The sequence below is a fragment of the Bos indicus x Bos taurus genome, chromosome 20, assembly GCF_003369695.1.
Source record: "Bos indicus x Bos taurus breed Angus x Brahman F1 hybrid chromosome 20, Bos_hybrid_MaternalHap_v2.0, whole genome shotgun sequence".
NCBI classification, from domain to species: domain Eukaryota; kingdom Metazoa; phylum Chordata; class Mammalia; order Artiodactyla; family Bovidae; genus Bos; species Bos indicus x Bos taurus.
Genome location: NC_040095.1, coordinates 23,712,456 through 23,739,657, shown reverse-complemented (window position 1 = coordinate 23,739,657; position 27,202 = coordinate 23,712,456). Strand labels below are relative to the sequence as shown.

The 27,202-nt window shown below is 38.4% G+C and overlaps 1 protein-coding gene and 1 pseudogene across 1 annotated transcript in view; both read right to left on the bottom strand.

Moving 5' to 3' along the window:
- Nucleotides 1-10,464: 10,464 nt before the first annotated feature.
- The window catches only part of DHX29 (DExH-box helicase 29), a 47,319-nt gene continuing 30,581 nt past the window's right edge, over nt 10,465-27,202 (bottom strand). The window contains exons 15-27 of the mRNA XM_027520375.1: nt 26,326-26,470; nt 26,081-26,198; nt 25,380-25,464; nt 23,645-23,733; nt 22,550-22,678; nt 22,385-22,460; nt 21,487-21,711; nt 19,931-20,067; nt 19,430-19,523; nt 15,503-15,805; nt 14,603-14,734; nt 12,956-13,052; nt 10,465-10,747 (exon numbers count right to left, since the gene is read on the bottom strand). Coding sequence (XP_027376176.1) covers nt 10,692-10,747; nt 12,956-13,052; nt 14,603-14,734; nt 15,503-15,805; nt 19,430-19,523; nt 19,931-20,067; nt 21,487-21,711; nt 22,385-22,460; nt 22,550-22,678; nt 23,645-23,733; nt 25,380-25,464; nt 26,081-26,198; nt 26,326-26,470 — 1,686 coding nt within the window. The 3' untranslated portion in view covers nt 10,465-10,691. The remainder of the gene's footprint in view (nt 10,748-12,955; nt 13,053-14,602; nt 14,735-15,502; nt 15,806-19,429; nt 19,524-19,930; nt 20,068-21,486; nt 21,712-22,384; nt 22,461-22,549; nt 22,679-23,644; nt 23,734-25,379; nt 25,465-26,080; nt 26,199-26,325; nt 26,471-27,202) is intronic.
- LOC113879113 lies at nt 13,059-14,588 on the bottom strand (annotated as a pseudogene).

Sequence of the window (27,202 nt, the reverse complement as noted above, 5' to 3'; positions counted from 1 at the left end):
GTTTTGGACATTTAGTGTGTTGGCATTTATTTAGATAAGATACTCATGTTAGAGATGCAAAAGAAAATTTCTCTCTACCTTAGCACAAACTATACAGTTCAAAACCGTAAACAGAAGGGCAAAGCTACTTTCTATATCCCCAAGTGTCCCATCTCTTCTGTGTATAGAGTGTTGCCTTACACCCTCCCATTTTCCTCTACTATCATTTCTCTTCATTCACACCCTTTTATTTTCTTCTTTCATATGCAAATTTCCACCCCCCACCCCCCCACCCCCGCCAACCCCACTCCCCAAACCAACTCAAGGGGCTTCCCTGGTGGCTCAGACAGTAAAAAGTCATCCTGTAATGCAGACCAGGATCAATCCGATCCCTGGGTTGGGAAGATCCCCCTAGAAAAGGGAATGGCAACCCACTCCAGTATTCTTGCCTTGAAAATCCCATGAATAGAGGAGCCTGGTGGGCTATAGTCAATGAGGTCACGAAGAGTCAGACACGACTAAGCGACTGAGCACACATGCCAGATCAACTCATCTTAAGTTATGCTGCTTGATGTTCCCCCTTTTGTGCTATATTTCATCTCCCTCCCCAATCCCTCTCAACCCTCTTCCCCTCCAGGGATGCCAGGGCTCTGCCCAACAGTATTACCACTCCCCTTATGCCTTTGTCCACAGGGACTTAGGATGAAGGGATATAATGTTAACTAGCTGAGAAAGAGAAAGGACTTGTGTAACCAAGCAAAATTGGACTTGCTTAATACCTCTCAACAGACTGTGGTTTGAGGTAAATTAATAATTCTATTTTACAATTAAATGTGAAATATGTGGGTCTCCACCAGTCTCTAAATTCTTATACATAGAAATTAAGGAGCCCCTGTGACCTTTTAGTAGGATATTGATCATTTGTTTTGGAATACTTTATCTCATAATGACTGTATGCCAAAATCCATACAGCTTTTGAATATATTAAATTGGCCTACTAAAAGGTGTCAATTGAAAGAAAGGCACAACCCAGAAGTTGAGAATTATGTTTTATTCAGGGATGTTACTGAGGAATATAGCCCAGAAACAGCCTCTCAGATAGCTCTGAGGAATTGTTTTAAAGACGTATGGAAAGAGCCAGGAGTTTTTGCTTCACAGAAAAACATGTAGTCTAATATATAAAAAGATGACTGCTAATTACAAAAGAACACATATCTCAAATTAATAATTTTAGTGCTTTTCTGTGTATCTCTCTCTCTCTTCAGTTGCTAAGTTGTGTTTGACTCTTGCAACCCCACGGACTGTAGCCTGCCAGGCTCCTCTGTCCATGGGATTCTCCAGGCAAGAATACTGGAGTGAGTTTTCATTTCCCTCTCTGTTTCTATGTATGGGAAGATGCAAGAGTTTGAGCTCATTGAAATTGTTCCTTTGATAGCCATCGTAACCATCTAGGGCCAGTATCCCGTTTTTCTCCATCCTAAACTCCCTTCAGGGTACACTGAGGAGGGCAGTAAGGCAGTTGGGGTGGGGCTGCAGCAGCTGATGGCTTGATGGCGCAACACTCCTTGTTTTCTGAAATAGCAGACAACATTTTCTTTTTGTCCACATAGGAAAACCCAGTGGATGGACATGGACAGACAATCCTGATTCTGTCTGGCTTTTACTTCAGAGGGTCCAGATACCCGCATTGGACCCACAGTTGCCACACTCACCTGACCCTTTTCTCTTCTGTTATCTAGAGGCTAGAATAGAATCTTTTACAAACATACCAACTAGAAAACTGAGGGGAAAATATATACAGAGAATTGATGTTGTGAAACTAGGAACAGATGCATTTACACAGCACTGATTCCTTCTTCTACAGATTCTAGTCTAAAGCTCTACTACTGACTATTTGTGTGACTTTGTCTTGACCTGGTTTTGGGGACTCTTGACTGGATAGAAATTTAATTTGGTACCATTGTTTAGTAAAATTCCAATTTACTCCTAGATTATATCTTAGTGTTTTCCAGGTATGTGAGGTCTCTACGCTAGACTGAATTTTACTTGTTAGCTACCATACCCATGAATACTGTTGTATAGCAATTCTCTTTCTATATGGCCTCAGAAATTCACAACCTGAATATCAGGGCTACCCAAACCTAACTTTAAAATCTCTTTCCTTACTCCTTTCAATAGTTCTTTACGACTGTCACCCCAGAAGCCCTGCCCTTACTGGTGGACCTATTTTCCTTGGCCTTGTGTGTGGTTTGTCTAAATTAATATGACTGTGACAGTAACGAATCTGCCTGCAATGTAGGAGACCTGGGTTCAGTTTCTGGGTCGGGAAGATCCCCTGGAGAAGGGAATGGCTACCCACTCCAGTATTCTTGCCTGGAGAATTCCATGGATGGAGGAGCCTGGTGGGCTACAGTCCATGGGATTGCAAAGAGTTGGACACAACTGAACAACTAACACTTTCACTTTCACCAGCTAGTTCTTAAGGGTGGTACTTTGGTGAAGTTGTTCTCTGTATGTCTGATTCTTACTTGACGCTTGGATTGGTCTCTCTAGTGCCTGAGTGGCATGGGCTGAGTTGACCGGGCTCTGTTCATTGGAATCTGCCTTTTGTATGTTGTTGTTGTTCAGTTGCTAAGTCATGTAGGACTCTTTTTGACTCCATGAACTGCAGCATGCCAGGCTTTGGGGTCCTTCATATCTCCTGGAGTTTGCTCAAACTCGTCCTTTGAGGCACTGATGCCATCCAGCTATCTCATCTCCTGTTGCCCCCTTCTTTTCTGGCCCTCAGTCTTTCCCAGCATCAGGGTCGTTTCCAATGAGTCCGCTCTTCACATCTGATGGCCAAAGTATTGGAGCTTCAACTTCAGCATCAGTCCTTCCATTGGATATCCAGAGTTGAATTCCTTTAGAATTGACTGGCTTGATCTCCTTGTAGTCCAAGGGACTCTCAAGAGTTTTCTCCAACACCACAGTTCCAAAGCATCAATTCTTCAGTGCTCAGACTTCATTATGGTCCCGCTCTCACATGCTTACATGACTACTGGAAAAATCATAGCTTTGACTATAAGGACCTTTGTTGGCAAAGTGATGTCTCTGCTTTTTAATATGCTGTCTAGGTTTGTCATAGCTTTTCTTCCAAGGAGCAAGTGTCTTTTAATTTCAGGGCTGCAATCTCTGTCTACAGTTGATTTTGGAGCCCAAGAAAGTAAAGTCTGTCACTGTTTCCATTTTTTCCCCATCTATTTGCCATGAAGTGATGGGTCCAGATGCCATGATCTTAGTTTCCTGAATGTTGAGTTTTAAGCTAGCTTTTTCACTTTCCTCTTTTACCTTCATCAAGAGGCTCTTTAGTTCCTCTTTGCTTTCTGACATTTGGGTGGTGGTATCTGCATATCTGAGGTTATTGATATTTCTCCTGGCAGTCTTGATTGCAGCTTGTGCTTCATCCAGTCTGGCATTTCACATGATGTACTCTGCATATAAGTTAAATAAGCAGGGTGACAGCATATAGCCTTGACATACCCCTTTCTCAATTTGGAAGCCATCTTTTGTTCCATGTCTGGTTCTAACTGTTGCTTCTTGACCTGCATATAGGTTTCTCAGGAGGCAGGAAACGTGGTCTGGTATTCCCATCTCTTGAAGAATTTTCCACAGTTTGTTGTGATCCACACAGTCAAAAGCTTTAGTGTAGTCAATGAAGCAGAAGTATATGTTCTTCTGGTATTCCCTTGCTTCATCTTCATCTCTGTGTTCCTGCCATGTTGATTGTTTGGCCTGAGGCATTCCAGCACAGGAGCCTACAGGCTGTGGGGTGGGGCCAGTCTTGGCCTCAGATGACTAGGACAGTTCACACCAATGAATACTCCCTAGTACCTCTGTCACCGGTGTCCTTGCCCAAACAGTGAGTCACAGCTGCCTCCTGCTTCCCCAAGAGACCCTCCAAGATCAGCAGGTAGGTCTGGTCCAGGCTGCTATGCACTGTTTTTTTCCCCCCAGGTCCTGGTGTTGATAGGAGCTTGTGTGCATCCTCCAAGAGTGGAGTCTCTGTTTTCCCCAGTCCTGTGGAGTTCTTGTGATCAAATCCTGCTGGCCTTCAAAGCCAGATGCTCTGGGGGCTCTTCTTCCCAGTGTCAGACCCCCAGACTGGGGAACCTGATGTGTGTGGCCCCAGACTTTCACTCCTGTGGGAGAACCTCTGCGATATAATTGTTTTCCACAAAGTCCTGTGGATCTTAAAAGTTCTCATCATAAGAAAGAACAAAAAGGGATAAAAAAAGAAAAAAAAGGAAAACAATTTTTATAGCCATAGTGATAAATATTAACAAGACTTATTGTGGTGATCATTTTGCAGTGTGCAGTTGACCCTTCAGCATTGTAGGGTTGGGGCACCAACCCTTCCCCTTCCTGCCATGCTACTGAAAATCATAGATAACTTTACTAATAGCCCACTGTTGATTGGAAGCCTTATTGATGATGTCAACAATCGATTAACATATTTTGTATGTTATATGTATTATATACTATATTTTTACAATAAAACAAGATAACAAAAATGTTCTTAAGAAAGCCATAAAGAAGACAAAATAGATTTAGAGTCTGTTTCACTCTAAGATCCCAAGGTCGTGTGTATATATGCATGCTCAGTTGTGTCTCTTTGAGATCCTATGGACAGCCATGAAATTAAGATGCTTGCTCCTTGGAAGAAAATCTATGACAGACCTAGACAGCATATTAAAAAGGAGAGACATTACTTCGCCAACAAAGGTTCGTCTAGTCAAAGCTATGGTTTTTACAGTAGTCATGTATGGATGTCAGAGTTGGACCATAAAGAAGGTTGAATACCAAAGAATTGTTGCTTTTGAACTGTGGTGTTGGAGAAGACTCTTGAGAGTCCCTTGGACTGCAAGGAGATCAAACCAGTCAATCCTAAAGGAAATCAGTCCTGAATATGCATTGGAAGGATTGATGCTGAAGCTGAAGCCCTAATACTTTGGCCACCTGATGCAAAGAACTGACTCATTGGAAAGACCCTGATGCTGGAAAGGATTGAAGGCAGGAGGAGAAGGGGACGACAGGATGAGATGGTTGGATGACATCACCGACTCAATGGACGAGTTTGAGCAAGCTCTGGCAGTTGGTGATGGACAGAGAAGCCTGGCATGCTGCAGTCCATGGAGTCACAAAGAGCTGGACATGACTTAGCAACTGAACTGACTGGACTGTAGCCCACCAGGCTCCTCTGTCCATGGAATTTTCCAGGCCAAGAATACTGGAGTGGGTTGCCGTTTCCTCCTCCAGCAGACCTTCCTGACCTAGAGATTGAACTAGCATCTCTTGCGTCTTTTGCATTGGCAGGCAGATTCTTTACCACTGAGCCACCTGGGAAGCCCAACACCAAGGTCACTTGAATGCGAAAAAACCTTTTATTAACTTAAGTTGCTTATCTCCTCAAGTCCCTAAGCATTTCTGTGTAGGTTAAGCCAAAAAGCTTTTTCAAGTTGTTCTCTATATTCTTCTTTAGTTCTTTCTTGGGCTCCTTCCAATGGTAATATTATCCTCAACCTCAGCTAGTTATTTATCTGCAAATCAGTGAAGGTCTTCTTTTATCCTAAAGTATCTCATTCTTCAACCTCTTAGGCTTTCTGTTTCTTCATCACATCTGTAAGGAGTATTTTTCATTTGGTGCCCTACCTTTTAGTTTGTAATCATTCTCTAAAAATCCTTTGTGGGAATGGATTTGGTAGCTTTGTGACTGTGCAGGCAAGAGTTTTGAACACAGCAGTCCTGGGGTTACTGTCTTTAGAAGGGTCTGTTTGCAGGGCTGGCTCTTGGCTGGAGCCTGAGAATTTGGTTTTTGAAAAGTTGCTTGCATTTCAGATAACGCTTTTTTTCTGCTTGAGGCACTGAATGCCTGCTTTCCTTCTGGGAGTCTGGAATTTTGATAGTTATGATTTTGGTCTTTGTGCCTGTAACCAGCCCTCAGTAAAATCCTTGGACTTTGAGTCTCCAACAAACTTCTCTGGGCAGAGACATTGCACAACACGGAGAAAGCCTTTTGGTAGATTCCTCCAGACTCCCTGTGAAGTGTCTTCCCCTGGCTGATCCTATTGTATCTTTCTCTATCACAGTAGTCCTGCAAGTACCTTTAGCAAACCACTGAATGTGTAGGTGGCTGTGGGACCTCTCAGTGTCCTTCCTTGCCAGCCTTAATTCAAACACTGCTCTCAAAAGCGGGACCTGCTTATGAAATCTGGAAGTCTTTTCTTAGTCCATAACGTCTGTTGACAATACCCTTGCTTCCCAGAAACTCCTTCCTGGACTTTGGCAAGAATGCCTGATGCTGCCCCTCCTCATACCTCATTCATCTTCAGCAGACATTTATTGAATGCCTGTATGTGCCACAGCCAGTATACAGTAGCACGGGAAAGCAGTCAAATGCAGTCTGTGGTCCTGTGGGAGAAGACAGAAGGCAGATGGTACCTTCTGAGGAGAGTATGTGTGTTGAGTGATTAAAAGGGGGAGCTACACTTCAGCAGGGTCATCAGTGAGGAAGTCAGTAGGGTGGTATGTGAAGATAGCAAAGGAGCAGGATAGTCTGTGTGGTAAAGAACCAGAACAAAGAACATGTATATATAATTAAAAAGCAACTTGGCATCTTCTGGGATTCCGAAGGAGCCTGGTGTGGCTGGAGCACTGCAAGAAGAGGTAGAGAGGAGAGGAGTTGGAAGGTAGCGAGATCCAAATCACTTAAAGCTTTGTAGGCATGTTTTGAAGTTCATACTTTAAGGGCAGTGGGAGGCCAAGCAAGGGTTGAATCAGCCAAGCAACAGATAACTTTTTCAAAAGATCATTCTTACAGTTGCAGGGAAGATGGATTAGAGAGAGGTAAGAAGGGGAGGGCCAAATTTGTAGATTACTAGTGATGTAGGTGAAAGATGATGGTGATGTGGGTCTGCGTTATGGCTGAGGAGATGGAAAGGAGTGAGTGGATTTTGAAATATGTTCTGTAAGATTTTAACATCACTTATCTTCTATCTGCTCTCTCCTTTGGTGGTTATCTTCTTCATTCCCACATTGTTAACTATCACCTCTGTGTGAAAAACTCTAACTCTATGATCCTAATCCTGATGTGAGCCACTGTTTTCACATTTTCCAAGGAATGGTTACATTTCAGAAATGTAAATGGCTTCAGAGCCATAATGCTTCTGCCTCTTACTATCAGCCTGATCTTGGACCAGTTATTTCACTTCCTCAGGCCTGTTTCCTCATCTGTAAAATGCAGATAATGCACTACCTACCTCATAGGGCTGTTGTGGAGATTCAATAAGTGAGTATACAAAGAACATTTGGGCACTAGCATGCACACACAAAGTAGTCTATTAACGTTAGTTCCACCAGCACAACTTCACAATTTCTATGTCCTTGTATTTCACAAGTTGAACTGCCTCCAGCACCCTATCTAGCTCTTCCATTTAACATTTTCATTTCTATTAATGGCACTGGAGAGGGATTCCTAACCAGTCACATTTGACTCCTTGCTGTCAATTCACTTCTCACACTGCAAGCAGAAACCTAAAATGAGAGATTGCTACTATTTTTACTTTCATCTGCACATAAAGTGAAAGTTACAGCTTCTTTTATTCATTCATCAACAAATGCACTTGCCCTTTGGCCAACATAGGTCTGAACTGTGTGGGTTCACTTACAGAGATTTTTTTCAATAAATATATTGGAAAATTTTTTGACATTTGTGACAATTTTAAAAACCTGCTGATAAGCCATGAAGCCTATAAGTATTTTTTTAAAAATTAAGAAAAAGTTAGGTATGTCATGAATGTATAAAATGTATGTTAGATAGAACATAGAAAAGTGAAAGTGAAAAGCGTTCAGTCGTGTCTGACTCTTTGTGACCCCATAGACTATACAGTCCATGCAATTCTCCAGTTTGACTCTTTGTGACCCCATGGACTATACACAGAGTACTGGAGTGGGTAGCTGGTCCCTTCTCCAGGGGATCTTCCCAACCCAGGTCTCCTGCATTGCAGGCAGATTCTTTACCAGCTAAGCCACCAGGGAAGCCCTGATAGAAAATACATGTTAATCAGCTGTATGGCTTCTGGGCAACAGTAGGCTAGAAGTTAAGTTTTGGGGGAGTCAAAAGTTACACACAAATTTTTGACTGCGTGGAGGGTTGGTACCACTGTATGGACAGTCAACTATAGTCACTAAGTACCTACTCAATTCTAATCTTTTGTCCTTCAGATACAATTTTTGCCATTTGGTCTACACAAAAATATATCTGAAGTTCCTAGAAGAACTGTACAAAAAAGAGCTTCACAACTAAGATAATCATGATGGTGTGATCACTCACCTAGAGCCAGATATCCTGGAATGTGAAGTCAAGTGGGCCTTAGAAAGCATCACTATGAACAAAGCTAGTGGAGGTGATGGTATTCCAGTTGAGCTATTTCAAATCCTGAAAGATGATGCTGTGAAAGTGCTGCACTAAATATGCAGGCAAATTTGGAAAACTCAGCAGTGGCCACAAGACTGGAAAAGGTCAGTTTTCCAAACCATTCCAATCCCAAAGAAAGGCAATGCCAAAGAATGCTCAAACTACTGCACAACTGCACTCATCTCACACGCTAGTAAAGTAATGCTCAAAATTCTCCAAGCCAGGCTTCAGCAATAAATGAACTACGAACTTCCAGATGTTCAAGCTGGTTTTAGAAAAGGCAGAGGAACCAGAGATCAAATTGCCAACATCCGCTGGATCATGGAAAAAGCAAGAGAGTTCCAGAAAAACATCTATTTCTGCTTTATTGACTATGCCAAAGCCTTTGACTGTGTGGATCACAATAAACTGTGGAAAATTCTGAAAGAGATGGGAATACCAGAACACCTGACCTGCCTCTTGAGAAACCTATATGCAGGTCAGGAAGCAACAGTTAGAACTGGACATGGAACAACAGACTGGTTCCAAATAGGAAAAGGAATACGTCAAGGCTGTATGTTGTCACCCTGCTTATTTAACTTCTATGCAGAGTACATCATGAGAAATGCTGGGCTGGAAAAAGCACAAGCTGGAATCAAGATTGCTGGGAGAAATATCAATAACCTCAGATATGCAGATGACACCACCCTTATGGCAGAAAGTGAAGAAGAACTAAAAAGCCTCTTGAGGAAAGTGAAAGAGGAGAGCGAAAAAGTTGGCTTAAAGCTCAACATTTCGAAAATGAAGATCATGGCATCTGGTCCCATCACTTCATGGGAAATAGATGGGGAAACAGTGGAAACGGTGTCAGACTTTATTTTTTTGGGCTCCAAAATCACTGCAGATGGTGACTGCAGCCATGAAATTAAAAGATGCTTACTCCTTGGAAGGAAAGTTATGACCAACCTAGATAGCATATTGAAAAGCAGAGACATTACTTTGCCAACAAAGGTTCGTCTAGTCAAGGCTATGGTTTTTCCTGTGGTCATTTATGGATGTGAGAGTTGGACTGTGAAGAAGGCTGAGCGCCAAAGAATTGATGCTTTTGCACTGTGGTGTTGGAGAAGACTCTTGAGAGTCCCTTGGACTGCAAGGAGATCCAGTCAGTCCATTCTAAAGGAGATTAGTCCTGGGTGTTCATTGGAAGGACTGATGCTGAAGCTGAAACTCCAATACTTTGGCTACCTCATGGGAAGAGTTGACTCAGTGGAAAAGACCCCAATGCTGGGAGGGATTGGGGGCAGGAGAAGGGGACGACAGAGGATGAGATGGCTGGATGACATCACTGACTCGATGGACATGAGTTTGAGTGAAGTCCAGGAGTTGGTGATGGACAGGGAGGCCTGGCGTGCTGTGATTCATGGGGTCGCAAGGAGTCGGACACAACTGAGTGACTGAACTGATCTGAAACAATCTTGACAGAAAATGGAAAATTCCTCAACATAATCAAGACGGAGTTTCAAAAATCGTAAGTGAAACAAAGAAAACCACTGAAAAATATCTAAGTATGCTTTAGTGTCTTAAAGTTACTGACCTTATCAATTCTATTATCGGTACAAAAAAGATTCAAGAGCAGTGATATCAAAGCTTATGACTGAGGAAAATGGTGCAAATGGTGTCACCTGTGTTGACTGTAGCATTATCCATTGCTGCCTATCCTCCTACAGTACTCTGTCTGTGCTTTAGTGAATGCTGCTGATACAGATGGCAGCCATTAATAATGTATACCTTATTTAGATTTTGACTTTTCCTATCAAGTATTAAACAACTCAAGTTGTATGTTTTTGTGAAAATTTAATTACCACTGGTTTTGGAGCTCATTTTCTCCTCTGGGAGAAAGACCTTTAGACCTTTTCCTCCTCAAGGTTTGAACTCTCTAGACATCAAGGACTGATAAGAGGATGAGGTGGGTCCACAGGGAATCACAGTAGTAGGTTACGATACTACAGACACAGGCTTTGCCCGTAAGGCACATGATGATGAATACCACATGGATGATACCAAAGAATTTATTGTAAATATAGTGGCAAATACACTGAGAATAGCTATCATTAAAAAGAAATTAGAAAATTACACGTTTAAAGTATGTGCTTTTTTTCCACCACCTTTACATTATATGACTAGTACCAACATTTAAGTACTGAAATACTTAATGGGATGGTCCATTTTCACATAATTTCATGACTCTCTTCAAAGCAGTGGATCATGAATTGCAGTTTCAATTATTATTCTCTGTTTTTATCAATTCAGTAATGATCTGGAGAATCTTGTCATCTGGATGGAAGAAGAAAAAACCAATGAATAAATTCATCACTGACTAATTTTTCAGTGTATACACATGTAAACCACAGGTATACTTCATTAAAAGATTCTTTTAAATTAGAATACAGAGTTAACACCAGCAATATTCACTTATAAAACTAGAGATGCCTCTATTATTTCTTAAAAATTCTATTCAGTGTATTTCCTAACTTTTTCACCTAGTTCAAGTCTACTTTTTGACTCATCCATGCACTTCAGAATTAGCCAGGATGCCAACAGTATGGGCAAGGAATAAAGCACTCTTTATCTGTTTTTCCATGTATAGTTCAAAGGAAACAAAAAATTTACCAGGGAAGTGCACTAGGAGAAGTGTGGATGGCAAAGTGACAGACCGCTCTACATAACAAGGGAATCAAACACCAATTAATTGGACAAACAGACTAAACAGGGGCTACGTTATTTGTTAGAGGTTTTCACAGCTGCCTCTGCTTTTAATCAGTTGGTCTGATATTGTGACTTCATAACTACTTTCTGAATAGTTGTAATTATCAGGACTCCAAGACTGAAATTCTTATCTTATTAGACACTTCAATAAGAAAATGGTCTACGTTTCAATGACTGCAATGGAGAAGTCTGATAACTGGGCCCATGGCCTGACACTCAGGCTCTTGGAGGCTATAGTGGCGTTAAATAAAAAGGAGTGAGGGAAGAAAGTTCACTGGCTGCAAGGCGAACATGACAGGTCTAGAAAGAACTATGATTTTCAGTCTGAGGAACAGTATAGTAGAAAATACAAGAGCAACTTCAGTTATTTCTTTTTCAAAAGCTTGGTGTCCCTTAGATCCCAACTTCTCTTACTCTAAAGTCCAGAAAGAGAGGACACTAATGTACTTCATCCTCCCAGAAGTCAAAAATACATGCCTCATCAGAGGGCAGGTTCCACTTTTCCTGTTATGGCAAAGATAAACATTGAAAGCATTTTAAAATTGATTTTTCTTTATTTAAAAGTTGAGGGTCAACCTGTCCTTAATATAATGTATTTTTTGTTGTTGTTGTTTTAGGCTGTTTTGTAGTGCACAGAGTTCCTCAAGGGAAGAGCCCACTTCTCTTAATATGTCAAGACCTGATTTAAGTTTCCAGCAGTACAGGAAAACTAACACAGTTAAATGCTTATTCATTCACCTTCAGTTATAGAAATTAATAAAGTGTGAGACTTCAGGGCAGTAGCACTAGACCAGCAGCTCCCCAACTTGCCTACCTACTAGAATTAATTGGGATATTTGTTAAATATAATCACATTGAACAAATTGATCAATTCTTATCATTAAAAACAAGAAAATGAAACTGATGTGATGAAATGGGAAGGATATAGCACCAACCAAAAAATATTCTTTTCCTAAAAACCAGATTCTAATCAAGTCATTAGATATACTACTAGTTTTCAGGAAATATAGAGAATGTGTATGTATGTTAGTTGCTCAGTCATGTCCAACTCTTTATGACCCCATGGACTGTAGCCCACTAAGCTCCTCTGTCCATGGAATTTTCCAGGCAAGAAGACTGAAGGGGGCTGCCATGCCCTTCTCCAGGGGATCTTCCCGACCGAGGGATCAAACCCATGTTTGCAGAAAATATAGGGAACAGAGAAACATTAAATCAAAGCATGAAGATGCAACTGCCCAAATCCTAAATGTAAGAAATTCTACCAGAAAAACAACCTAGTTTATTAAAAATAATTGCATTTAAAAATGGGGATGGTAGTACAGGGGAAGTGTTACAGATGAAAGGATTATAAAACAGCAATATGGCCACAGGCTTCTCCCATAGAGGAGATTCAGTATGCCTGAGGTAGGTCTTTGGACCATATTTATATATATTTAACAGCTGCCAGGATAACTCTGATGATTTGGCAAGTCTGGGAAACACTATACCAGACTACCCTGGAGGAGGGCATGGCAACCCACTCCAATGTTCTTGCCTGGAGAATCCCCATGGACAGAGCAACCTGGTGGGTTACAGTCTACGGGGTTGCAGAGAGTCAGACACGACTGAGTGACTAAGCACAGCAAAGCACATACCAGACTAAGTGGCAACTCAGGTGTCCCCTGCAGATTTCTGTTGAAGGATTACAGACTAACAGCTCTACATTTGGGAGACTGGTAGAGAAAACATATTGAGAACCTCAGAGAAAGTTTCTCTTTCTTAGAGTCAGACACTTACTTTCAAGAGACATCTTAGGGTTTTCAAGTTTTTTTCTTAAAACAGAATCAATGAGAACTCGTAGCTGCTTGAAAATGACAGCTATCTTAACAGGTGCCTGTTGAGAGATGACAAATTGAACATTAATCCCAGGAGTGTGAATGCGTTTAGAAAAAATCAAGGTAAGCATATATGCCTTACAATGTGCTTTAACACATATTGACTTAAATATAAAATGTTATGGGAAAAATAAATTACCTTCTGCAGCTAAGAGACATAAACTTCAATTTCCTTATTAAGTACCCATAAACTTGATACCTCTTTCCAGAGTATAGCAACCATTTTGCAATTGTTTTCTTCTCTTGTATCAACTCTATGGGAGTGAAGACTACAGTTTTGTTTTTGTGCTTTTTGATTTTATTGCTCAAAAATGCTTCATTTTTTAATTAGCTTTCTGACTCTGTGCTTGTGCTTTCAACAATTTCACAACGATCTTCTGCTCCTCGATAAGGAAAGCACGCTTATCCTGTCGTGGACACATTTAGCACATACAGAACCATCATAGGCCCAGCTGATTGTGTTTTTTCATTTTAGACAACCTCATAAGAACTTCAGGTCTCACAGCATGAACTCCTTGAAATCGGCCTGGGCACAGCCCACATGTGGATTCTGGTGCTTTCCCAACCTTCTCGGTATAAAGGCAAATAATACCATTACCAGGGATTTGGGACAGCCTGGTTTTGTTAGAGGCTGTATTGTAGGACGGCCTCCGACGGTAGGTCAGACACTGGACCATCCTGAATACCTCTAGATATCGTCCCCGGAAGAGGAAGAAAGAGGACTACAGGTTTTAAAATGTAATTTTTAAAATAGCTTTACTAAGGAATAATTTATAGATCATAAAAATTTACTGTGTACAACTCAATGATTTTTAATGAACTTATAGAGTTGTACAGCCATCACCACAATCCAGTTATAGAACACTATCACCATCTCCCCCTCTTTGTGAGAAGTGCACATATTTTTTAAACTGCCTTTAAAATTTACATCTCCAGTCTTAGACAAACAGCTATCATGGTATATCAGAGCAGAATGTATTAGATTTGCTTAAAGTGGTCAATGTTGATAAGTTATAGAGACATAAACTTATTGTTGGTAGCACACTGGTTGGTCTAATTTTTCCAGAGGAGAATTTTAACAGTATGAATTAAATGAATTTGTGTCTTTTTATAGGTGGCATGATATAGCAGAAGGAGCACAAGTCTGAGGATCATATAGTTCTAGGTTTAAACCTTGCTCTACCATTAACAATCCATGTAAGCTATTTAACTCTAACTCAGCTTAAGTGCCTCGTCAATAGAAAGAAATCATCTAACAAGGTTGTTAGGGTATTAAATTAGGATGATCCATGTAAAATTAACTACTGAAGTCCACCACATGGCAAATCATTATTACTGACAATAAATGCAATATGCAATTAGGAATATAGTTTGATTTTAAAATTAAGCAGGTTTAAAACCATACAGGCAAGATAAAATATGGACGTCTTCTATTTAAGTCAAACCATAGGAAGAAATTACGCAAACTCCAATTAAAAAAAAAAAAGAAAAAAAAAATCTATCTCAATGATATTGGCAGTAAAATTTTAAGATCAGTTGTAGCATGTACCTGAAAATAGATCCAGCCATCAACAGAGATAAGGCGTTCCCGATGCTGAACTTCTATATCACCACCAAAAAGTAAAACTGGAAAAGGGGTTATTAGGGTAGTTTCCCTCAAATACACTCGGGCATATCGTATCTGTATTAAAAAAAAACAAAAAAGACACTTCATAGCCTAAAAAAATAAAAAATTCATTTTCTGTTTCATGTAAGCATTTTTCTATAATTTGCTACTATTTTAAATTGTTTTATAAAGCTACATGTCTACATTATGTTGCACAATCTCTTTTATAATAATCACAGTCACCACCTGTGTATTTATACTATTAAAAGGATTTCAAACATTAATTGTAAGGCTGAATTGTATACCTTGAACATAAAGTATGAAAAAGTAGTGTTATGCTAATACTGTTAAATAATTAGTGGAAAGATAAAAATTATGATTAAGTTTCAAAGTGCCTGGTTTCTACAGCAAGGTTTAGCAATGACCATTAGTCAGGAATTTGTCATGTTTTACATATTTAAGTTTGCTGACAGCTGGGATTTACTCAAGCCAGTGCTTGAAATTATGGATCTTTATTAATTTAATGAGCTATGATTCAAAAGGTTGACTGTTTTAATCTACAAATATTTGCTATTAAGTCATCTTAGGTTGCATTGTGTCTCAGACTGCTGTAACATCACGTTTAGTTCTATCCCATTCCATATCCCCCTTATTTGGAGATGTAGAAAAAAGACATGTTTATATTTTTGTTGAGAAACCATGAACATCTTGATTTCAAATATGAACAAACATGAACAACTCAGTTTAAGAACCAAATATACTATTTGGTAGGCATCCAAATTTGTTATGACTGACTTCTAGAATAATGTCCTGAATACTGGAATTTAAGAATGAGCACTTTACCTTCTCCTGGTATAAAAGCCATCCATAAATCTGCAAATCTCGATTAACTGAGGATGGATGTACTTGTGCTTTGCCTTGGGCTGTCTCCACAATGCAAGCCAATTTTTCTGTAATATCAACTGATTTTGTGTAGATTATCTTTCCCACATTGTCATACAGTCCAGCAGTAAGTACAGCTTTAAGAAGGGCAATTTCTTGGAAGGAAAGGGTCTGTGTGGCTCTGTTTCCTTCGAAGCTATTAGAAGTCGTAGATGATAAAAATCCTGCTGCTTTAACCAACTTGATTAACTCCTGCTTTACATCCTAGATTGGTTTGTTAAAAAGAGACACGATCATAATCAGTTAAAGAAGGTGCCAACCTTGTACTTTATATTACTGTTTCCTATCAAAATGGACAGGATTCCAAAAAGCTAAAAAGAGAATTACCACATAATCTAGCAATCTCAATCCCGGGCATATATCCAGAAAAAAATGAAAACACTAATTCAAAAAGATACATGAACTCCAATGTTCACAGATGTTTACAATAGCCAAGACATGAAAGAAACCCAAATGTCCATCAACAGACAAATGGAGAAAGATGATAATACACACACACACACGCACACACAATGGGATATTATTCAGCACAAAAAGAATGAATTTTTGCCTTTTGCTACAAAGTAGATGGACCTGGAGGGCATTATGCTAAGTGAAATAAATCAGACAGACAAAGAAAAATACTATATGTTATCACTTATATGTGGACTCTAAAAAAAATAAAATTAGTGAATATAACACAAAAAAGAAACACAAACATAGAGAACACATTAGTGGCCACCAGTAGGGAGAGGGAAGGAGCGAGGGGCAAGGTAGGGATAGGTGGCTGAGAGGTACAATCTACTATGTGTAAAATAATTAAGTTACAAGGATATGTTGCCAGCACATGGAATATACCCAATAAAACCCAATATTCTGCAGTTAACCATAATGGACTATCATCTTTAAAATTTGTGAATCACTATGTATATACCTGAAATTAATATTATAAACCAACTACATGCCAATTAAAAAAAACTTGCGGAATTTGGCATGCTAAAATGTTTCATTTCTAACCTTATTATATTAACATTTGTCAAATATTTTCCTAATCCATCATGTTACTAAGTAAAACCAGCAGCATGAAGTATATATCTCTGTGCGTTCTTGTTTTGTTTTTTTTTTTTATATTTTTTTGGCCACATCTCATGGAATGTGGGGTCTTAGTTCCCTGACCAGGGATCAAATCCATGACCCCTGCGTTGGAAGCACAGAATGCCAACCACTGGACTGCCAGGGAAGTCCTTGTGCATTATTCTTTGAATAAATAATACTTTATTAGTTTAGCAAACTCTTTAGGCATTTCATTAACGTATCAGTTTATTTTCAGTTTAACACAGCCAATACTTTGAGGAAATGTTTTAATATATTACTATTCCTCAAGTTCCATAAATATATAATAAAACTTTAGTAAAAATGAAAAAAAAACCTGCCACTTGCAGCAACGGTGATGGACTGACAGTATGCTAGTGAAGTGAGGCAGAGAAAGACAAACACTGTGTGCTATCACTGAACTGTGGGACCTGAAATAAACAAACGCATACAGCAAAACAGAAACGGCCGCACAGATAGAACAAACAAGTGGCACCACTGGAGGAAGGCAAAGGGGGCGGAGCAAGACAGGGATATGGAATTAAGCGGCACACACCAGTCTGTATAAAACAGACAGGCAACTAGGATATATTGTACATCACAGGAATTATAGTCAGTATTTTACAATCACTTCTAATGGAGTATAATCTAGAAAATTATTGAATCACTGTGCTGTATGCCTATTATATTATAAATCAACCATATTTCAATTAACATACGAATGTCTAATAAGTGAAAGCAATAAAAATGTGCCTGAATGCATTTTCATTCAGTATATCTACTTTAACAGTAGCTCTGCTTTCAATAGTTTTACTCAATAAGGATGGGCTCATAGAGACACTGAGGAAGAACTACAGAGGACTCTGATCCTAGACTGCGAGAACCTTCTTCACTTGTCTCTGGGAAACAATTTCCTGAAGAACTCTGACCATGTTTATTAATGGCAACCATCTAAACTTGTTGCTTAAAATCTTTTTCTACCTTTAGTAATGCCAATCAGCTAAAATACCACAGGGAGGATGAGTATTTTTTTTAAAAAATCCAATTTTATTTTTTTGCCTTTTTTTTAAAATTGGAGGCTAATTACTTTACATGGGTTTGGGTGGACTCCGGGAGTTGGTGATGGACAGGGAGGCCTGGTGTGCCGCAGTGCTGCAGTTCATGGGGTCGCAAAGAGTCAGACATGACTGAGCGACTGAACTGAACTGAACTGAATTACTTCACAATATTGTGGTGGTTTTTGCCATATATTCACATGAATCAGCCATGGGTGTACATGTGTTCCCCATCCTGACCCTCCCTCCTACCTCCCTCCCCATCCCATCCCTAAGGGTCATCCTGGTGTACCAGCCCTGAGCGCCCTGTCTCATGCATCAAGCCTGGACTGGCGATCTATTTCACATATGATAATATACATGTTTCAATGCTATTCTCTCAAATCATCCCACCCTTGCCTTCTCCCACAGAGTCCAAAAGTCTGTTCTTTATATCTGTGTCTCTTTTGCTGTCTCACAAGGATGAGCATTTTTAAAGTAGACAGGATACAAGTGATTAAAAGATGAAGTTTACATTTAGGATTTCCTTGAGTTTTCTGGTTTGGGACTTAAGGGACTTCAATTCCAGGAGAAGAAAAATCAGACAGACAGTTGCTATAATACCACCAGACTGGTAAAGAACTGAAAACCCTGTAGCCTAGGGGAGGTGAAGACAAGGCTGATAGAAGGAAGGGAGTGGGGGGCAACTTGAAGGTCTGGAGGAAGTGGAGTGCAGACAAAGGAGCGTTGCTTATCTCTCCATATCTTGAACCCAAGCCAGACAACCTTTTAAAATATGAGCATAGAATAGGGGAATTATGTGAGAGGTTAAGTTTATTTTCTGAATGCTTTTATAGCACGTCTGCTCTAAACACCATTTCCCTTTAAATGCTGTACTACACTTGAGACGTATCAACCGATTTTAACGTGTGGACCTTGTGTGGATCATGATTTGAACTAGCTGTAAAAAAAAAAATATGAAAAATCAGGGATATTTACACACTGTATAGTTGACGATATAAAGGAATTATTTTTCAAGGCATGATAATGCTAAAGAAAAAAACAAGTCCTATACTTCAGAGATATATAACAACCTGACATCTGGGATTTGCTTCAAGATCATCTAGAGGGCAGAGAGTGGATTAAGGGGAGTATAAGTAAAACAAGACTGAGCACATGTTGGTAACTATGAAGTGTGAAGTAAGTACACAGGAGTTCACTATACTATTGTCACGTTTATGTATAGTTGAAAATTTCCATGATAATTCAAAGTAACAACTGATTTTCAGAGCTGAGAAAAACTGTAGCATATCCCCAATTCAATTTCTTTTTTTAAAATGAGAAACTGAGACTAAATTAACCTTCTCCAAGCTTGAGCTGTTGAATAGACAACTATCCTAATTCCCAAACTAGTTATTTCTATGAAATCATATTGCATCTTTGACCACTTCCTGAATATAATATGATTGTTAAACACTATTTTGGAAGCAAAGTTTTAACCACTGAACAGCCAAGGAAGTCCCTGTTAAATACTATTTTGAATAACCATGTAATACAGGTTACCTGTTGTGGTAAACAAAACAAAAAAATCACAAATTTATTAATTTAGCAAATGTTTATTAAACACTATGTGTCAAGCACTATCCTAGGCATTTCTTTTCCCAACATAATCCCACTGGTCCACCATATGACCCTAAATTAAGACAGCTGCATTAAGACTTACCTCTAGGGTTAACAGTGATGTTCTATTAAGAAAGTTCTTCCGGCAATATGCTATTTCAGAACGATAGCCTCCTTCCTGCCGTGCTTTTTTCCATCTACGTAAGAAAAATGACCAAAGTTTAATGTTTCCAAACTCTCACTTTCAGAGGTACTAACCATAGCTTTAATTATATTATAATCATGTAAAATGAGGAAGGGCCTTGCCTGTTTTAAGAGCTAGCCAATTTCAACTACAATACAGGTATTTTTTGCTTATGTATAACAGTAAATTAATAACTTCAAATATAAGGTAATATACACATAGTAATACAAAGTACATTGTTCTTAAAGTTTAGGATTATAAAAATACAAATCTCTAAAATAATTATACCTGACAGATGAAGTAACTAATACTAAATTTAAACCTTAAATGTATCTTTTTAATAAAAGTCAAAGATAAATTTTTTAAATAGTTAATACCTCCAGGTTTGACCTACTGACAAAACCCAGATTATTTCTTTACCCCAGGTATGCATTGTAGATCGTCAGATGATCTGAATCTGCCATGGCCAAGGCTGATTTTGCAAGATCTGCTTCATCTTTTCGACCAATTGGTGTGATAAAAGGAGACTTCTCTGTCATAACTGCAGCTAATGTTGCCTGCCCATAAATAAACAAAAAAATTTAACCTTAAAGAGGTACACACTGAAAGCTGATTTGTATTGTAATAGAAAGCAAATCATAAAACAACTGCACTTTCAAGTTGCATGCTTCTTCTTTTGAATTTACTGTGTTCTATAATAGCTAGCATTTTCGTTTTAGTTAGTTACTTTTAGTTTCATTTTATGGAATTTAAAAAATCTATCATTTACTTTTATATTATCTTTGTGAGACAGGGAAGTAATAGCAACAGAATCAGGATTTTAAAAAATGAGTATTTGTGCAAGAGACTGATAGTCTGTCACACAGTTAAAAGAAATTCCTTAATCACAGATCAGAGATCTTGACTCTGAGTCTGAATTTCCATTGCCTACAATGCTCCTTAAATATTAAATTCTTAAATAATCTGGACTATATATCAACCCATTTGTTGTTGCTGCAGCTTTTCAGATCAACTATCATGGCAGTAGATATTTCTTGGACTCAACACAATTCTGGTATATATTTCTGATACTAGGGGAAAAAAAAAAGACTAGAGTAAGTTATACTCTCCCCATTTTGATTTCAAACAGCCTTATTTGTAGTCCCAGAAAAGGCTACAACTTGATAAAGTTGGAATGGCAAAGCAGGCAAGAGATTCAGAGAGAGGCAAAAAGTTTGTTAATTCTGAGATAATTTGAGAAAACAGAATTGCTGGTAATTGCTAGCTCAGAGAAAACCCAGAAAAAGGGAAGGAAGTTTTGATTCTAAAGTGTGGAGTTCAAAACTGTCAATGAATCCATCTACTATATGAATCATCTACTATATACATACACACACACACACACACACACACACACACAGAAAGAATTAAGTAAATATTTCAAGTGGGATGTTTGATAGCAGAAGTCTACAAGCCAAAACCCTTTTACAAAATAATACCCACAATACACAAGAGTATATGGGTGAAGATACTTTCTTGTATATAAATATAAAAAGTTAAATATTCAAAAATTTTCATTAAGCATTCAGATTTTCTGGCTTTAATGTTAGTATGCTGCTGCTGCTGCTAAGTTGCTTCAGTCGTGTCCGACTCTGAGTGACGCCATAGATGGCAGCCCACCAGGCTTCTCCGTCCCTGGGATTCTCCAGGCAAGAACACTGGAGTGGGTTGCCATGTCCTTCTCCAATGCATGAAAGTGAAAAGTGAAAGGGAAGTCGCTCAGTCGTGCCCGACCCTTCACATCCCCATGGACTGCAGCCTACCAGGCTCCTCCGTCCATGGGATTTTCCAGGCAAGAGTACTGGAGTAGGGTGCCATTGCCTTCTCTGTAATGTTAGTATAGACACTCTATTTAGTTAAAAATTTTTTCCCAACTTAATACCTCCCCAAGCAAAATGATATTTACAGTGAAGAAGCAGCAGTGTTGCTTGTCTTACCACTGGATCCAGGCAGCCAAAAATGGCGCCAAAAATAAGCATCTTGCCAATCTTGACATTCACAGGCAGAGCTGCAAGGTGCTGGCCCAGTGGGGTCAGTTTAGGCTCGTTTAGTTCACAAGCTCCAATTTTTCGGAGTAAATTCATTGCATTGCTGATTACTTGAAGCTGAGGAGGATCTAAAGCTTTGGAGAGGAAATCTTCAGGAGAACCAAGATTGCATTTCTGCAGATTGAAAAAGTGATAAATTTGGATGTGATCAGAAAAAATTTAAAAAAAGATGGTCAAACTGGAACTAAATTTAAGTAAAATTTTAAGCAAAGAGGAGATTTTTCCAGTTGCATATTTTTAGTTTCTTCATTCCTGATTTTTATAGAACCAAAAAATCTAAGAACTGAAGGATATTTTAGATCTTTCATACCAGGAAGCCTTTGGTCTAGTTCAGGACTTTTCAAGACCAGCTCTGTTGTTAGTGGGCCCAGATAATTCTTTGTTTTAGGGGACTGTGCTGTTCACTGTAGAGTGTTCAGCAGCATCCGTGGTCTTGACCCACTAGATGTCCATAGCATGGTCTCCCTCTCCCCTCAGTTCTGACAACTAAAAATGTCTCCTGACATTCCAGGCTTTCCCTGGTAAGCAATATTATCCCCAGTTGAGAACCAGGTTCTGGGCTATGAGTCTGTATTTTAATTTCTTAAAGTATGAGTGCCTATGGCAGATTTAAAGCACAGTGAGTTACTTACAAAATATGGGGGAAGGGGGAATTTCTTAGAGCAGAGTAAATAAAATACTTGAAAATCTAGTGCAACAGAAGGTAAGATAAATTTAGGTCTTCTTTTTTCTTTTTTCTTAGAAAGGGGTGGAGAACAAAAGTTCATCTAAATTCCCTTGGGATTACCATAATATGAAGACATAATTCCTCCAAAGGCACACGCAAGATTTCAGGGACAGAATAGTCCATAAAGCCTTCAAATCTGAAAAATAAGGTAATATAATCCTAAACACATATTATCAGAAATGCCACGCTGGTTTGTGTGTTTTTAATCTCCAGGCTATGCCATACCTTTCTCTTGTGTACATGCGGAAACAGAAGCCATCTCTGACCCGCCCAGCTCTCCCCTGGCGCTGCAGAGCACTGGCTTTGCTGACAAATGTCTCAACCAAAGAACTCATCTGACTGCTCTCATGGTACCTAGAAAAATGTTTTAGGAGATAATATGTAGATAACCGACTTAAATCAAAATCTAAAAACAAAAAGGGAAGTATTTGATTCTAAAGTTGAAGATTAGAATGCCTATTAATTATGCAATAAGAATTCTTTGAAAAAGTGAGAAATTCTGCTGTGAACATCACAATTCAAAGCACCTTTCACAAAATACAGTTCAACCCTGAAAACACTTCCTCTAAAGGTACAGTTAAAAAAAATCAGGAGTATATTTTGTACTGGACAGTCATACTCATTTCCAAATATTGCTAAAGTTTTCTAAGATTAGGGACAGTGTATATAGATTAGAATAGACCACAAAGATGATCTCCCTTATTTGTTAAATATAAACATCAAAACATTTATAAAGCAATAATCTTTCTGTTAAAGTTATTTAACAGTTAAAGTCATCTACTATGCTCCAATTACTGTACTACGTACTTTCAATTTATGAAATTTTAATTTTCCCACTTACATATGAGGAGAATACTGATAATTATAACTGATGTCATATTACTTGCTCAAGACTATAGATCAGAGATTTATAATCTAACTCTGATTCTAAAACCCATGCTTTTTTATAATCCCACAAATAATGCTTTTGTAAAACAATTTATTTTACAAACTAACTGATAAGTATTTATGTCTGAACGTTTTCTTAGCACTTTCCTATCAGTAGCAGTACACTGATATTACTTATGGGAAAACCGATGACATCAATTTTGACATTTATTCTCAGACATTTAAAACTTCCCTACAGCTTCTCTGAAACCTTTTGTTTTGGACAGAATTAGGACATTTGAGATGTTCCCCATGTGATTCTGAGATCTAGTGCTTGTTTTGGCAGTACATGTACTGACTGGGATGGTTCTGTGATGTCTCCTAACAATTCAAGAGTCCCAAGCCCTTTTCAAGTTAAATATGTTTTGATTTGGGAGGAAAATGCAAACTTACTTATTTTCTTTCGTTCTTCCAGTATCAATTACAAATACAACATCTGGAATAGTGATACCTGTCTCTGCAATATTTGTTGCCAAAACAATCTGAAAACACAAAGCCAAAACATTTAGGTAACAACTTTCAGCCATGTGCCATCACTTAAAAATTCTTTAGTTTAGCCAATGCATTTTAAAAAGTGAATTCCAATTATTCTTTACAAAAATTCACAATCTAATTGCTATTGCTGTGTAACTTAAATTTGCTCTAATTAATTTTATCACCTCATTAATTATTAAAGTATTTCCAACAGAAATACTTTTAGTCCCTTAATTCTAGTCAGTCATTTTAAAAATGATACACATAGAATGGGAAAGTGGGTCAGAGAATGGAGACTGCTCAGCAGAAACTTTACAATTATTAGGGAATACTTTCTTTAGTAAGGAGAACTGGTGGGTTGTTGCCCCGGCTCTGCTACTTATTAGCTTTGCGACCTGGGCAAGTCATTTTACCTCTCTGGTCTCAAATTAGGAGGTAGAAATATATTTCTTAGGTCCCTTTCTAGCTCAAAAGTTCTTAATGGTGATGGCTGAATAGCCCATCTTCTTGTGTGTGTGTTTTTTTCTTCTGTTGAGTCTTTGGAGGTGAAACATTTAGGAAACTCTAGGTCAGTTCACTATGTTATCACTCTATCTCAATACTGAATGCTTGCTTATCCTTCATCCTAGGAAAGAGAACCCAGATTATTAAGACTTAGATAGGACCTAGGTGATCAAAGTGTTTAGAGGTGGTGGAATTCTTTTCTTCAGACAAAATCTTTCAGAGAAGCCCAAATGTTACAGATCAGAGCATAACCTATGAACCCCTGGATTTTTCAGAGCACAGTTAGAAAATCATAAATTTAATTCAACCCCTTTTAAAGATGAGAAAGTAAGGCTGAGTAGGTTGTCAAAGGCCACAGACATGGCAGCAGCTTTGGGACAAGAATCTGAGAAACTTTTTCCAAGTATCTCTTCATTCAGAATCCTGAAGACAGGAGACAATGAAAATACCTTAAGATTGTTTCCTAACCTAATGTTCTCTGTGTTGCAAAAATGATCAGGGATGAATAGATTATAGAGAACAAAAAAAAAGAATCCTCCCAGGGTTTAAGTAGCTTCTGACATCAAACATCCTTTGTGTTCTCTTCTTGAAGGAATAGTAGTGACTTTTTCTTCTCAAAAGCAACAATAATGCCATGTTTTTAAACTGCTGCTGCTGCTGCTAAGTCGCTTCAGTCATGTCCGACTCTGTGCGACACCATAGACGTCTGGCAGCCCACCAGGTTCCCCCGTCCCTGGGATTCTCCAGGCAAGAACACTGGAGTGGGTTGCCATTTCCTTCTCCAGTGCATGAAAGTGAAAAGTGAAAGTGAAGTCGCTCAGTCGTGTCCGACTCTCAGCGACCTCATGGACTGCAGCCTTCCAGGCTCCTCCATCCATGGGATTTTCCAGGCAAGAGTACTGGAGTGGGGTGCCATTGCCTTCTCCTACCACTCCTCTAAAGTTATTGATAACACATAATATAAACACCTAACATAATATAAATATAAATTGAATTTTAATATTGGGTTCATTTTTGATGATATTAGACTGTGGAGCATCTAGAATCTGCCATGTATAGGGCACTTAATAACTGTCTTTGATGATAGGGAGTCATTTTCATGAACTGTTCTCAGGTGGATCACATATAAATTTGATGTACTGAGTTTTACCTTCCTGACTCCTTGAGGAGGAAGTGTGAATGCTGCAGCTTGATCTTGAGTTGAAAGAATAGAATGCAGAGCTATCACTTTATATCTGAAAGTTAAAATCATAGTTCTTAGCAAGAGTTTCTCTTTAGAAGACACTGCAAAGAATAACAAAATTTATTTGCAAATAGGAAGCAATTTAAAAATGTTTTATTATGAAAAATTTTAAACACACACAAAAGTTCTGAGAATAATATATATATACTCATTGATGAGAAAAAATTTAATATGAATTATATGAATGTAGGGTTTAAAGAATTTTAAAAAATATATTCTGATGCCAAAGTGATAATGATAACAGCAGTAATAAACTATATGAAAACAAACACAGTAAAGAGCCAGCTCAGTCTGTGTGGATGATAAGCTGCAGTGCTGTTGGGGTTTTGCACCGTCCCACGGGGTGGGGAGGGGAGTCACCATCTTATTCTTAACTATAAGTTTCCCTCTGCTAAATCATATTAAAAAAATAAAACAAATGTAGAAAAAGTACCTAAAATTTTTAGTAGATAAAATGCTATAACAGAAAGTTAAAATAAGAATTGCTTTGTCATGGACAATTTTAAATAAAGGTGAAAAGACTTTGAAAGCTCTGATCAAGAATTTTAATGTACAAAACACTGCTCTATTTTAAAACTACCAGGAATATAATGAAGATCTGTAGTTACCGTTCTGAAAAAAATCTTCTGTCAGTTGATAAGAGATCATACAACTGTTGAATGTGAGCAAGGCCTGGTAAAAAGATCAGTACTGCTCCTTCAACATTTTTGAACTGAGGACTTCTGTCTGAAATTTTTTGAAAGATACAGTATTCAAAAATAAGGAACAGCATATAAAATATTAATAAAACATCTCCAGTTAGTAGAAAAGTTTTATCAAAACAAATGGAGACACATTAGAAATAGGTACATACCTAAATATGTAAGAAGTTCCAAAATGAGATCCAGGTTGATTTTATGAGGATTCATGTAGAGGATAGCATGCTGTGTGCGACTGCTATACTTTTGGTAAAATGGATTTAAATCAGCACTTGTTCCAGTCTGAACTGGGATGTATTCCTAAAAGAAACATAATAGGAAAAACCTGAACAAAAATATGAAGTAAAGACAAGGAAGGAAAAAACGAGCTACTTGCGTTTATTTAAATCTATATTTTTCTGTCACCATTATTTCATTAAAATATAGCAAGAATACAATTTTTAACAGTATTAAAGTATGATAAAATTTCATCTCTATCCTATTAATTTCACCCAGCCCCCTGAAGTACAGCAAAACTTTTAATCTTGGCATGTAAACACTTAAAGAAATGAAGAAAAACAGAATAATGGCTGCACTGTTCTGTGGCAACTGAAAAGCAGGCCAAGAGTTCGTGATAACTTTACTAAGTAATTTACACCTGCCTCATTCTAGATTCTACTTTGGTTGCTGAGTTCCAACTATCTCCTTTGAAATACTACCTTTAATTTTTTGACGTCTTTCTTTTGTTTCTAATCTCTGTTTCTACAGTTTTAAGAAGATTTTAGTTTTTGCTTCCTTGATTTATCTGCTTAATTAAAAGATTGACTAAATTTGTCCATTAGATGAATGAAATATTGTAGATACAGTGAAAACATGTAAATAGTACCACTGGTCAAAATGCAGGAGCATAGCTTTTGTGATATTCCTAAAATTATGTCATTCAGACTAAACTAACTCTCTATGAAGAACTGTGCTTCCCTGGATGGCTAATGCCAGCACAAAGGCTCTTAAGAAAACCAGTGGCAGGGATCTAGACTCTGGGCCTGCGCCAGC